Below are 14,630 nucleotides of genomic sequence, written 5' to 3' on the forward strand. Positions count from 1 at the left end.
AAGTTGACTGAATTTCCAAAATTTCACACCCATAATCTCCCACCTCTGTAAAGAAGGCAAGGAGAGGCAACTAGGTGGCACGGTGGATAGAGCTCTGGCCTTGGAGTCAGGAGGACCCGAGTTCAAATCCAGCCTCAGATAGTTGTCACTTACTAGCTGTGTGACCCTGGGCAAGTCACTTAATCACAATTGCCTCACCAAAAAGCAAAAAAAAAAAAAAGGCAGGAAGGCACATTTGTTCCAGAGCCACACCCTCTACCTTGTGACTTTTATCATCAGCTCTCATAAATCACTGGACTGGAAGCCAGATGTTAACCCTGCAACAACTTTCTGTGAAAATATTTGCTACCTTGTATTTAAGTTCAGCAATCTTAATTTTGTGAGAGCAAAAGAGCCAATTTCCAATTTCTGAATCTGAGTATACCCAGTCCAGGGCCTTAATTTAGAAGTTTTAAAATACATTTTTATTTAATTGAAAATGATTTGAAAGATATTTAGTGGATAAAGTGTGGGATCCTGCCTCAGACGCTTAATAGCTCCACGACCCTCTGGTCAAAGAACCTCTATTCACCTCAGTTTTTTCATCTGTAAAATGGATAGAACAATGGTATATAACTCCCTGAGTTGTTGCGTGGATCAAATCAGAAATATATATGTGGAAGGCTTTGCGAACATCAAAGCATTATAGACACGTAAACTCTAGATATTGTTATATCTATGTTAAGTGGACTAATGTTATTTGGCAATAATATTGGCAGAGAGGATAGAGAACTTACTTCAGAGTCAGGAAGACTTGTCATTCCTCTGACACATACTGGCTGTCAACAAACATTTATTAATGTGCCTATCACTGTGCTAAAAGCCAACTATGTCACCCCAGACAGTCATTTAACTTCTCAGGGACTCCAGGTAGATCTCTATGATATGGGTACATTGCAGAGCAGATACCACTGCTTTGGTTAGAGGGAATTTCCAGGAACTGAGAATTCCCTAGATTGGTGAAGTCAAAGGTGTGGGAATAAATAAACCAAGAAAAAGGGGGAAAAAAAACAAACCTAAGACAATACTGTAATGATAGAAGCACAGATTTCCAGGATGTCAGATTTGGAAGGGATTTCATTGACCACCGAGTACAACCCTTAACAGACTGAGAATTCTCCTAACATCACCACTGGGGCTCATCCAGGCTCTGCTTGAATACCTCCAATGCCAAGGAGCTTACTACCTCCTAAGACAGCTTTTTCTATTTAAGGATATCTCTAATCATGAGAAAGTTTTTTCAACCTTCTCCTTTTAAAAATTACCTTAATAGCCTTCCTAGGAGCACAGTAGCAGATTGGTATTCATCCTAACTTTGGGGCATTTAATCTATTAATGTTATAAAGAGAACTTTTTGTGGTTTTTAAGCATGATCACCTGAGAAGCTAAGAGATTTGAAGCCACTTGTCTCTAGAAATGGGGTTTCAAGTTGAGTGATCAGCTGGAGAGATTATTCCGAAATTTATATCCAACACCCTCCATTTGTCAAAGAGATAGGCAGAACTCAGTTTGAGCAACCCACCTGGAGAATCCTATTCAATCATTACATTATCAAAACTTATCATTTCCTAAGAAAGAGGCTATTTATCTTCTTGACAACAACAAAAGAAGTATGCTTTGCTGTCTAGTTTGTCCTTAAATGAGCTCACCAAGATGATTTTGCCCTATGTTGTTAATTCTCTACTTCCTCCCCCCTCCCCACACCCCAGCAATTTAAGGAGCACACATTCATGGGTCCAGCATTTGAAAACCGATCTAAGGCACTGCTGCCCTCCAGCCAACAACTGGAAACATCAAGGGCAGAAGATGAGGGGGGGAAAGAGCAACACACTGTGAATTTCTTTTCAGAGTTTATCCGATTGTATAGCACATGCTGTTCAAAAGTCTTAATGAAAAGAAAGATATTACAGTAAAACTACAATCAGTTTGAGGCTTTAAAATTGTTTTCAGGATGTACTACCAACATTACAGGTTCTTAACCTTTTTTTCTATCATAGACCCTTCTGCAAGTGTGGTGGAGCCCAGGGACCTCTTCTCAGAATGTTTGTTTGTTTTTGCCTACATTCATAATTGGAAGGAGATGCTCAATTTTAATTGAATATTAGTAAAAATGAAAATGTGAATTTTTTTATTCCATTCAAGTTCAGGGGTCTACTGAAGTCCATCCACAAGCTCCAGGTCAAAAACCCATGACATTTATTTATTTATATATTTATAAGTCTTTATGATCCAAGACTTGGAAAGTTGTCTTTGACCAATTCGTTTGTCAAAATGAGAATATATCCTGACAATTCTTCATTTTTTTTTCAACCTACATTCCACTGGAAACTTCACTGAATTTAATGAGTTAACCAAAACATCTTTCCTACCACAAAAGGTTTGTGTGGCAAAGAAATTATTGACTTAGCAAGTAGAATCTTTGTTTTTCAATGAACAAAAAGATTGCTGTTCCTGTTAGTCACAGACCAGTGAACATTCTGATCTAACCATGAGGAGAGAGAGAAAGACAAGAGAGAAACAGAAACAGGAACAAAGAGAGGAAAAATTCCATAATTCCAACGACTAACTCCAAATGAAAATTCTTACAAGAGAAGGATGAAAAACCAAATCATCTACTGTACCCTTCCTGCCAGGCTTTTTTCCATAGCTCGGCTCGTGTGGGAGAATAGCTCAGTCTTCGACCGCAGACCGACATGAAGCCAGAAACCAGAAACATCACCACCCAATTTCAAACTGAGCCCAGCCCAGTAATGGTACCCATGACCCTGTAGTGACGAGGCTCATGGGCGATTTGTAACGGGTTGGCGCTTTAGGAAACATTCTGGGAAGCATCCCTACAAGCCTGCCAACGCTGGGCACGTGACCTGAGTTCAGATGCTTGCTGTCCAGTCACCTGATAGACGTGACATGAGCCACAAAGGACAGGCCCCTGAAATTTGTCTTCTACTTAGGGCTTTTAGCACCTCCAAACGATTTTTAACTCATTGTTTCACTCCTGAAGATTGTGGTACACTTTCAGGTCTGCAAGCTAAGATGGGGGATATCTGCAGTTTGCTTAAAGTAGCCCCAAAATGAGTTCACCAGAAAAGCTTTTTTCTCTCCAATCTAAATCCGATCAGGGCATATTTAAAACACCCATTTACAATATGCAGAATTGTCATTTTCACATCTAATGAAAAAGAACCTGGTGATAGCTTTCAGTAAGTCTCATAATTTTTAATGTATGTTGTTCCTTTTTTAGGAGGGGAGAGGGAAGGGATGCCATAAAGCACATTTTAAGAATCTCTTTCTCAAAAGGACCTAGCTTTGCTAGTAGATCATTTCTGCTGATGCCCGAGGCTACATGAACCATAGCCATCCATTCATTGCAAATTTCAAAGTTAATCTGGGGAAAAGCCTACCTCCTGACATGCCAAGCATGCTCCAAACCATGAGAACTTTTCCAAAGTCCTAAACTCTTCCCATTCCAAAGGATTTTCATAAAGGTCCTCTTGGCCCCAGGGGGGAAAAGTACTTAATGAAAAGTTCATTTTTTAGCACTGAGTGGTTCATTTGTAAGAGGAAATGATCAATTAAAACAGATTCCTGACTTTGATTTAAAAACAGTTCAAAATTATATATGTTCTATTGCAGTTAAGTCTTTTCAACTAGCAATTATGCTATTACAAGTCAAATTTTGAAAAATGACATTTAGAAGTATTTTAGATATCTTCTGTTTTTTTCACAGAATTATATTTCCCAATGTATATCTCCTCCTCTGCTCCCAGAGAACCAAAAAGAAAGAAAAAAATAAGTAAAACTAATACATCAACAAAATCTGGCATTGTATGTACCATTCCACACTCATGGTCCCCCATCTCTGCAAAGAAGGGAGAAAGATGCGTTTTCTTATCTTCTCCTTGGGGTCAAGCTTGGTCATTATAATTTCACAGCATTAAATTTCATTCCTAACATGCTTGTCTACCTCTTAAAACTCTGGGGCAATCCTAAAATCCAAATGTGCTTTGCTAACTCTCTTGAACCATTACCTATCACCGGCATTTGAATACCAATTTAAAGAGTCATATCCACACATATGGCAATCCTCAGATTTGAAATCTAGCCTCTGAAAGACCTGCAACTTGGAAATCTCCACTATGGGCAGGATGTGAAATTTCTTATAGGTTGAGAAGATGATATTGATTGGAAATAAACAAAGTGGAAATAAATAGGAATACAGAAAATAGGCCATAATCTAAATATTCTTTGATGTGCTACCTACAGTCAAAAGTATTTTTAATATTTATAAACATGCAGTAAATATTTCATTCTCCTTCCCCCATCATTTTAAAAAAAGATTATTCACCTAAGTGCTCCAAACACCAAAGTGATATAAATTATTCGCAACTGCTTAAATGAAAGTCTTTTTAAAAAAGAGAAATGAAATTATCTGCCCCTCTCTTTTCATCCCAGCAACCAACTACATATATATATTTTTTAATAAAGAAAAGGATTTTAGCCTCAGCATTTTGTATTCCAACTGTTAAAAGCATTCTTTTTATAATTAAGAAGTCAAAAAATTTCTGGCAAGTACCTGCCAGAGAAGTTTTTCAAAGCCCTGAGGTGTATTTTTTTTTTGAGAATAAGTGAAATGATTTAAGCCCTTACCATCTCCAGAGCATAAGAATGCCTGCTCCATTAGGCCCACAGTCATCCCTGACCACCACAAAAATCCCTTCTGCATTTCAAGAAGCATCCTCTCCAGGCTAGGCCCCCGCGTTGCACACACCAAACCACAGACCAGGCAAGATCTACCTATAGCTGGCTGGCTCTAACAGCCGGCAGAAGACCGTCTTGATCAATTGCACCCCCTCCACTCCCATACTGGCCACCATGCCAACACGTCCATCCTCCCCGAGCACATGCACGCTTCTTTCCTCCACAAAAACATAATCCACTTCTTTACATTACCGACCCCCATGGCAAACCCATACTTCTGGCCAACACTAGGTTTCTTTTAAAAGCTGCAAATGCTTACTTGTTCTGGGAAGCTTTCAAAGTCTTCCACTGCCATCCTTTCTGTGGCCAACTCTGAAACCTGATCACTCAATTAGTTAACACTTTGGACACAGCATCGCGGCTAAAAATACTATCTGCCCTGGGAAATGTCAAGCTATCTCTTTTTCCTTTCCTTTTCTTTTTCTTTTTCTTTTTTTTTAATCACCCTCCCCCCCCCACCAGCAATGAAGCACTAATTAGCCTGACTTTCATGAATGACCAAAGCCCCGAAGATAGGAGAGGGCTTGAAAAAAGTTCCTTGAGCCCTGACCGATAATGCAGCGTGTCCCAGAATTCCATGCTGACTTACCATATTTGTAGCCTCCAATCGCCCTCTGCATATGTAATCATGATATGTGGAATACCAAAATTAGCAGAGCCATCAGCTGAGGGAACCCACTATGGACTCCCTCATGAAACCGGCTTTTGTCATTCTGCTTATCAGCTGGCTCTGGCCTCCCGACTGCAGGCACACAGCTCTGACATTCATTGTGCCGGCAACAATGCCACCATTTCATCCTTGGGGTATCTGGAAAAGACTTCTTGCTTGCTTTCTGCCAAGTGGTAGATTTTTTAAAAATTAAATTAGATTTGTTGATGTAACAAGTCTAGCAAGCAGTGGAGACATCGATCAATTGATCAACAAACATTTATTAATCACTTATTTTATACCAGGCACTGCGTTGGGATTGGAAATACAATGATGAAAAGGAAACAGATTGGTCTCAGAGAGCTTACATTCTTTTGAGGAATCGGGATACAATGTGTGCGCGCGCGCGCGCGCGCGTGTGTGTGTGTGTGTGTGTGTGTGTGTGTGTGTGTGTGTGTGTGTATGTGTTTTAAGAGAAGGCACTAGCAAACGATATCATGGAAAGAGAGCTGTATTTGGAAGGATGAGCCTGGGGCAGCAGGCCACCCCTGACACTTGCTGACACATGACGAATCATTTTAATTATTCCAGACTATTTTCTCACTTGTAAAATGTAGGGGTTGGATCAGATTGATCTTTAGGGTCCCTCGCAGCTGCAAAATCCAGTGATCTATGAACATACAGGATACATTGCATTATGGTGTATACTTGGCGCTCTTGTTGAATGCCTCAAGATAGAATTCGTGAAGCAGAGAGGGCTCAATAAAACAGGTTTTTCCAAAAATGAATCTATTACCACGAGTGAGGATAGTTGTCTATGCAAATGGACAGCCCAATTTGCCCTGGCCAAGGCTTATAAATTAGAGCCAGAAGGGATCTCTGAGGCCATCTAGTCTACCCCCTCCCCCCCGCCTTGTTTTGCAGTTGGGGAAACTGAGGTCCAGGAAGTTTAAAAGACTTGCCCCATGTCACTCTGTTGAGTAGTGGCAGAGTCATGATTTTGATCTGAGTATTCAGATGCCGCGCGCAGCAGCCTTTCCAGGGTCCCAGGCTGCCTCAGTCTGACAGTGCTCTATAGCATGGGTCCATCTCTTTCAATATGACCCAGCAGGAGGCTCACATGTATATACAAGGAAGAAATAATGACAACATGGCCACCAAATGTAATGACTTCTTGTAGATTTGTCCAGAGTTTAACTGAATTGAATCCAAATTGCAAGATATATTATTACCGTTGATATTGATGCATAGAATGAATTAAAATGCATTTATCACTTTTTTTTTTTAGGCAACTGGGGTTAAGTGACTTGCCCAGGGTCACACAGCTAGTACGTGTCAAGTGTTTGGTCTGAGGCCGGATTTGAACTCAGGTCCTCCTGACTTCAGGGCTGGTGCTCTATCCACTGTGCCACCTAGTTGCCCCTAAAATGCATTTATTAAGCACTTACTATATGCCAGGCACAGCTGTACATATTATTATGGTTCCTAAGACGTGGCTGTAGAGAACTGTTATAGAAAACAGCATCAGCGTTGGGAAGAGCTAGGTTTGTTGTTATCGAGTTCTGTCCAATTCCCCATGGACGATGATACTGGAGTGGTTTGTCATTTCCTTCCCCAACTCATTTGACATATGAGGAAACTGAGGCAAAAGGTAGTATAACTTGCTCAGGGTCACACAGCTAGTAAGTGTCTGTCTGGATTTGAACTTGGATCTTCCTGACTCCAGGCCTGGTGCTGTATGCACCACGGCACTATTTAGCTGCCCCTGTGTTCACATCTCACCTATGACACCTATCAGCTGTGTGACCCTCAGCAAGTCACTGAAATTCTCAAGTTTCTAGGCAACTCTTTAAGAAGATGAGCTGAGGAGGTGCCCACCTACAGTGGTAGAAAGATTCCTCACTGGGAGTTCCTATCACAATGAAATTCAAAGTTTGCTCCCAGGTTAATCATAATAAGAATGAGACACATGTGTGGTAGTGGATTAGTGAGGAAAGTAGAGGAAAAAGAGTCAGGAGAAACCTGGGTTCAAATCTGGCTCCCTCAACTTACTAACTAGTGACTACAGCCGAGTCACTGCTTTCTGAGCCTCAATTTCTTTCCCTGTGAAATGGAGGAAGCTGTAGTACCTCAGGATGGTGCAGAGAGGGTCAGACTTGATTTGTGGAGGAGCTGGGTCTGAATTCTAACTCTGACATTTATTAGCTACCTGACCCTGGGCAACTGTGAGCATTAGAGGCTTCCATGATCATAGGTCAGAGCTGGGAAAGACTAGAGGTTTCTAGCTCCTCCTCATTTCCCATTATGAGGAAACTTAGGCCAAGTGAGATTGTGATTTGGCCAAGTATATGCAGACAGTTGGGGCAGCCAGGCCTGGAGTCAGGAAGACTCTTCTTCATGAGTTCAAATGTGTCCTCAGTCACTTAGTGGCTGGGCAAGTCACTAAACTCTGTTTGCCTCAGTTTCCTCATCTGTAAAATGAGCTGGAGAAGGAGATGGCAGCATCTTTGCCAAGAAAACCCCAAATGGGGTCACAGAGAGTCAGACATGACTGAGATGACTTAACACCCACAACCACAGCAATGGAGGCAATGAAGTGGAATAAGTAGAATTCGTAATCTGGTTTTGTGAGTCCATGTTCAGGGCCTTTCTCCCATCTATAGAATGGGAATGATGCTAGCGCTGACCTCACAGTGTTGTTGTGAAACGATGGGAGGACATTAATATCTTTGTCTTGTCAAGTGAGACTCTGCCTAGTAACACATTTCAGACTTTCATTGCATTTATTCCTCATGTCCCCACTGTCCATTTAGTCATAGACTCAAAGGATCCTATTGGAGCTGGAAGCGACCTCAGCTTCCATCTATTTCACTTCCTTCATTTTAGAAATCAAGAAACTGAGGCTCAGAGAGGATGTGACACTGAATGTCACACAGGTTGTTAGTGTCACTGGTGAGATTTGAACCCAACCCTGTCTAGCTTTTAGTCCAACACTCAATCCACTATGCTATGGCCCCATTTGGATGCCTTTCTGTCTCATGAAGATGGCCCTGGGCTCTTCAGGGTTAGCTAGGAAGGCTTTGAATGGAGGCTCGTGATGAACTGAACACCTGTTGAACGAGGTCCAGCCTCAGTAAGCTTGGGGAAGTTCATTTTCCATGTTGGTTACCAGGGGACTGATTTCTTCCCCCCCCGCCCCGACACAGATATTCTTCAAGCCCACCTTAGTAGGCACGGAGGAAATTAGATCACCAACAGGGAAAGGAATACCTACATTGATGGAATCACAGACTCTTTTAGTCCTAACAGTCTTCAAGTAGCAATTTCTTAATTTTCTGTCTTTAGTGGGAAGAGAGACCAGCTGGTTATTTCTTCCCAGATACGGGAGACAGTCTTTGAGTCACCTCCCGGTCTTGTCTTTCTCAGCATAAAGAATCCCAGTTGGTTCCACTTCCCCCTGGAGTTCTTAGGGAGACATGCCCTACAATTATCTTCAATATCAAGGATGATGAGCCCAATAATTGTGCCTTTCAACCCACTCCCCGCTCAGGACATCGTGTCTCCTAAAGAATCATTTCTCATCTTCTAGTCATCCCAGCCACAAAGGGAGATGCAGAGCTGACCTCACACCCAGAAACTGAATGCCTGGTGCTTCAAAATTCAACTCAAGCACCTCCTTCTACATGAAACTTTTTCCTGATGGGCCCATCTCACAATATCCCTTTTCCCCCACCCGTTACCTTATACTTTTATAAGACATATATGTTGTCTCTCCTATTAGACTGTAAGCATCTTGAGGTCAGGGACTATTTTGCTTTTTCTTTGTATCCTCAGTACTTAGCACAGTACCTAGCAAATAGTAGGTGCTTAATAAATGTTTGCTGAATTGAGTTTAGGTTTATTTGTGGTTCAGTATCTGAAATGACAAGGGGTACCCAGAAAGCCATCCAATATACACCAAATCTAACCTAGGTAAGTATAAACTTCTCGAGGGAAGGACTCATTTCACTTTTGTGTTTGTATCCCTGGTGCTGAGCACAGTTCTTGGCACATAATATGCACTTAATAAATACCTAATTACTGATTTATTCTTTTTTATCCCTACCACCTAGCAGAGTTCCTGGCACACAGTAGGTAATTAATAATTGTTTGTTTTTGTATGAACGGTGTTTTGCATATAACAAGTACTTAATAAATGCTTGCTGATCAGTTGACAGGTGAAGCTTAATAAGGTGTGGCCTGGTGTGATCTGGTTGATATGAGAACAATGTTGCTAAAGGGTTATCCAAGGTGATGTCTATACATTTAACTTTATGTTACCAATACTTGCGCCTCCTTCCATCAGCCAATAAACATTTAAGTGCCTACTGTGTACCAGTCACTGTACTAAGTGCTGTCCTCAATAAACCCATTAGTTAAGATCCAGATTCCTGGAAAACATAATATAAGGACTTGGATCACAAAATGGTAGAGCTGAGAACGACCTAGTCCAATCCCCTCATTTGACATGTAAAACCAGGCTCCTGGCGACTTGAGTTGGCCAGTGCCCCACAGCTCACCAAAGGTGGGTCCAGAATCAGAACTCAGCTCTTCTGGCTCCTGGGCTAGTGTTCTGAATAATTCAACATCACAATGAAGAGGTTTAGAATAGCAAGTCCCCCATATTCATGTAGATTTTACAACTCTCCAAGGCTATAAGTTACAGAAAGGGTGCTGACCTGTATTGGTAGATGGAATTATTTCACTTGGGCATTCCCTATGTTAATGAAACGACAGGTCCTGTCTCCATTGCTATCTCTTTTGTTTTTATTTTAATATGTTTAATATTTTAATAGAGAGGCAATAAGGAAGCGTGGATTGACGATGTCAGCCTCAGAGTTAAGAAGTTCTAGATTCAAAACCTGCCTCTGACATATATACTGGCTATGGGACCTTGGGTAGATCATTTATCTTCTTGGTGCATTAGGGAACTTGATATGACCACACCTTGTAGAGTAAGGGCTGACCAGCATGAGTGTAGGGGCTTTCCTCCTTGGGAGTCCCAGATACTAAGGAAATACAGGTTTCATGATCACACAGTAAATGTCAGAGATGGGATTGAACTTAAGCCTTCCCAAGTCTAACACTCAATCTGCTACATTAGCCTCTGTGGTAACTTGCTGTTTAGTCTTTTTCAGTCGTATCCGACTCTTTGTGCTCCTATTTGGGGTTTTCTTGGCAAAGATACTAGAGAGGGTTGCCATTTCCTTCTGCAGCTCATTTTACAGATGGAAACTGAGGCAAACAGGGCGATGTGACTTGCCCAGGGTCCCACAGCTAGTTAGTGTCTGAGGCTGGAATTGAACTCAGGAAGATGCATCTTTCTGACCCCAGGCCTGTAACTGCCCGTGATAATTTACAATGTTTTTTTTTTAAAATTCTGAAACTAAACACTAATATTAAAGCCTTTTATTTTTTCATTAAAATACCCACAAATAGAGTCACTGAATTTGAAGAGCTTTAAAGGAACTTTTCTCTGAATTCTTTTTCCCCAACGTCCCCATAACTTCTGAAATAGTTTTCCAATACGAAATGTTTTTTTTTTAATTCAATTGATTTTGACTGAGAGTTAACCAACTTGCCTTCTAGTTGCATCTTTGAGTGAATCCAAGATATAGTTTTGGGGGATTTGAAAAGAAAATTAATCTGCCCCCCTTTTTGTCCAATCCTACAGAGAATCTCACTTAGAAAAATAAGATTATGGGGGTGCAGCCCCATTCATGTGCTGAAAGACATTGGCAGCATGTCTTGAGGATCACTTTCAGGCAGTGATTGTCCAGTTCTCCAGTTCCTGGCATAGCCAGGAGACTGGACAAGGCTGAGCTGAGTCCCACTTGGGGGAGTGAGTGTGGCTGCCTTGACCATGGATGGCCACACTTTACTGCTGAACAACTCAGAAGCAGAATCAAACAAAGACAAAGTTATTCACTGAGTCTCAGTGTAACCCAGGGCTGAAGAGGCAGTGTAAAGAAGTGGGGAGGGCAATGGACCAGGGAGCAGAAGCTCAAGATTTAAGCTCCAGCCTGGTGACAATTAGCTGTGTAATCTTGGGCTTGTCACTTCTCTGCCATGGGCTATGGATTCCTCATCTGTAAAATGTAGGGGGTGAACTAGTTGGTTTCTAAGGTACCTTCCAGGTCTAAGCCTATGATCTTAGGAGCCTTCTGACTTTTCTGTTTATCTTCAAGAAACCATCATTCTTCTGGTTACCCAGGTTCACAATCTTGGATTCATTGAATTAGTTCTCCACTCTCACGTACTACCTACATCTAATCAGTTACCATTTGGGCTCCAACCTATTTTTTCCCATTGAAGTTGAAGTTGAAGACCCATTATGTTCCCTCCTGCACTTTGAGTTAACTAAACTGGCATATTCACTCTGCTCTGCATATAACACCCCATCTCCTGTTTCCAGGCCAATCCCTAGAATGCTTTTCCTCTGTCTCTGTGACTTAGAACCTCAGCTCCCTTCAAGGGAGCTCAAGCTAAATTCCATGGGGCTGAGGAGTGGCATCAGTCCTATAAGAGACCTTTCCTGATCTACCTAGTTCAGATTCTTATCATCTCTCACTTGGATCATTGGAAAAACCAGGTCCTAATTGCTCCTTCTCTCTCCAATGTATCTTCCACACCTCTGGCAAAGGGGTTTTCCTGAAGCTCAGGCATGGCTGTGTCACTGCCCACCCAGTAAACTCCCACAGCTCCCTATTACCTCTGGCAGCAAATAGAGACTCCTCTCTTTGGCATGTAAAGCTTTTCACATCTGATTCCAACCTACCCTCCAACACCTATTAGAAATTATTTCCTTGTGTGCACTCTACAGCTAAACTATCCTCACTGTTCATTTCTGTCTTTGGATTCTTCAAGTCTATCTGCAGTAGCATTGAATAAATTTATTGTTAGTGGATTGACTTATCAATCTTCCCACTTATTAGTGCTTCTATATAATTTAGTATTTATTTTGCATATATTTAGTATTTATTTTGGTTTTTTAATATATTTTATCATTATATCTTTAATATTTTGGATGTATTTATTTTGTATTTATTTTGTGTATGTCATATACTTACTTATCTGTATGATGGTGTATGCCTTGGTAAAATATAGGCTTCTTGAGGGCAGGGACTCTTTTGTTTTTGTCTTTGTAGCACAGCACAAATCTTGGCACACAGTAGGCACTTCATAAGTGCTTATTGCATTGAACTGAATTAAATTATTTGACTCTGATCTTTTGATCCTGGATGATTGGGAGGACTGGTGGTACCATCAACAGAAACAGGGGAGTCAGGAGATAGGACTGAGGTTTTGCTTATTTTGGTGTGTTTTGTTTTATTTTGTTTTTAAAAAGGGAAGGAGTTCAGGTGGTATTGGGACCAACAGATGCATTGAACCAATAGATAACTTGAAATGAAGAAGCGTACATCAAGGAAGAAGTCAGGGCTAGCAATACAGATTTGAGAATCATTTGCATAGAGGGGAGCATTGGGACCACGGAAGTAGATGGAATTGTCAAAAATAAACATAAAAATCATCACTCTAAAAAATCATGGCTATAAAGACATTCAAAAGCTTAACGTGACAGCTTGTTTTTCTCTGTCTCCTTCTCCCTGCCCTCCTCTTGTTTCTTACAGTGTCCCTAAGATAGACATTATTCACAGCAATTCATGGAAAAAGGGGCTCATTGATCTTTAGAGAAGGAAAATGATGTAATAAACAAGAGAGACTTTGGAGCAAGTTATAGTGTGGTTCTCAGGGTGGGGTGGTTTATTCTACTCTCATCTAATCATTGCTCACTCCAGTCCAGCAAACCTTAGTGGATGTCAGTCCATTGATGAAGAAAGTGAGGAAAGGAATATGTGAAAAGAACAAAAGTCCTAGCTAAGCAGGAGACTCTCAAAGGGCAGGAATACCCACAATAAAAATGGAAAGGTCAGAGTTCTTCTGATTATGGCATCTAAAAGGGCAGAGACACCAGAGTACAATTATCTCATTTTTAGAGATGGGGAAAATTGGGTCCATACAGGCCTAATGACTAGAATTGGGGTTTGAGCCTAGGTTCTCTGACACCAAATTCAGCCATCTCTCACCATACCATCCCTTTCTTTTTCACTATTTCCATTTCTTTCTTCCTCTTTGTATCCTATAGCATCCTAGAGCCTTCAGTCATTCACAGTACTTCTCCCTTTGAAAATGCCCCACATGCTCTAAATTAATCCAATCGAAGTTAAATCAACAAATGACTCTTGAGCATCTACTACTCACCAGACATTTTCCAAGTAAATATAAATTCTCGCTCCCATCCCCATCCATCAAAACTCCTGTTCACCGAGTATCACAACTGGGTATTAATCTCATTAACACAAAGGAACCTGTTTCATTCCTGTCCTGGCCTTGTTCCTGAATTTCCAGACTTCAAAACCTGCTTCTGAAGTCTTCTCATCTTAGAATAGCCTTCCTCCAGATCTCCAACCCCCTCCTACTACTGATGAGTTCTCCCTGGTCCCTGGGGAGGAGGCCTCAATCAGCCAGCCTTCATTCCCCTCCTGGTTCTGCTCTTGACTTCAGATACGTTCATCTTTCCCTTTCAGCCTCCCCATTTCAATGTAAGCTCCTTGGGACAGGGATTTCCTTTCTTGTTTCTTGTATTTATACCTCTAGCATTTAGCACAGTGACTGGAACACAGTAAGAGCTTAAGAAATCCTGCCTTCTTCCCTCCCTCCTTCCATTCCATTTTATTTCTTCCCTCCCTTCCCCTTTCCTTCCCTCCCCTCCCTCCCTCCTTCCATTTCCTTCCTTCCTTCCTTCCTTCCTTCCTTCCTTCCTTCCTTCCCTTCTTCCCTCCCTCCCTTACTGCCTTCCTTTCTTCCTCCATGGGGAATAAGGCTCAACAAAGGAAATTTGGGTCTAAAATGCCTCCAAATGCATCTCCAGTTGCTAGAATGGAGGGCAGGGGTATTGTTTTAAACAGAAGGCCTATTGAGGAGGGGTTATTGGCTGTTTCAATGCTATCTGTTTTCCTCCCAGCAACTTCCCAACAATAGATTCCCAGCAAGCAAAACCCTTTACTTAAAGCATCATAGATCCAGAATTGGAAGCAACCTCAAAGGACATTTAGTCCCACAATCTCATTTTACAGGAAAGTAT

The 14,630-nt window shown here is 41.4% G+C and overlaps 1 protein-coding gene across 11 annotated transcripts in view; it reads right to left on the reverse strand.

Annotated features, from left to right (window-relative positions):
* The window catches only part of ANK3 (ankyrin 3), a 725,987-nt gene that overhangs the window by 271,479 nt on the left and 439,878 nt on the right, over positions 1 to 14,630 (reverse strand). The window contains exon 1 of one of the 11 annotated variants that reach the window (XM_078150721.1): positions 2,661 to 2,817. The exons of the other annotated variants lie outside the window; for them this stretch is intronic. Within the exon in view, the coding sequence (XP_078006847.1) occupies positions 2,661 to 2,684 (24 nt within the window). The 5' untranslated portion in view covers positions 2,685 to 2,817. Of the gene's footprint in view, positions 1 to 2,660; positions 2,818 to 14,630 lie in introns of those variants that run through there. 11 annotated transcript variants of the gene reach the window in all.

The sequence above is a fragment of the Phascolarctos cinereus genome, unplaced genomic scaffold, assembly GCF_003287225.1.
Source record: "Phascolarctos cinereus isolate Bilbo 61053 unplaced genomic scaffold, phaCin_HiC Scaffold_3;HRSCAF=262, whole genome shotgun sequence".
In the NCBI taxonomy this organism is placed as follows: domain Eukaryota; kingdom Metazoa; phylum Chordata; class Mammalia; order Diprotodontia; family Phascolarctidae; genus Phascolarctos; species Phascolarctos cinereus.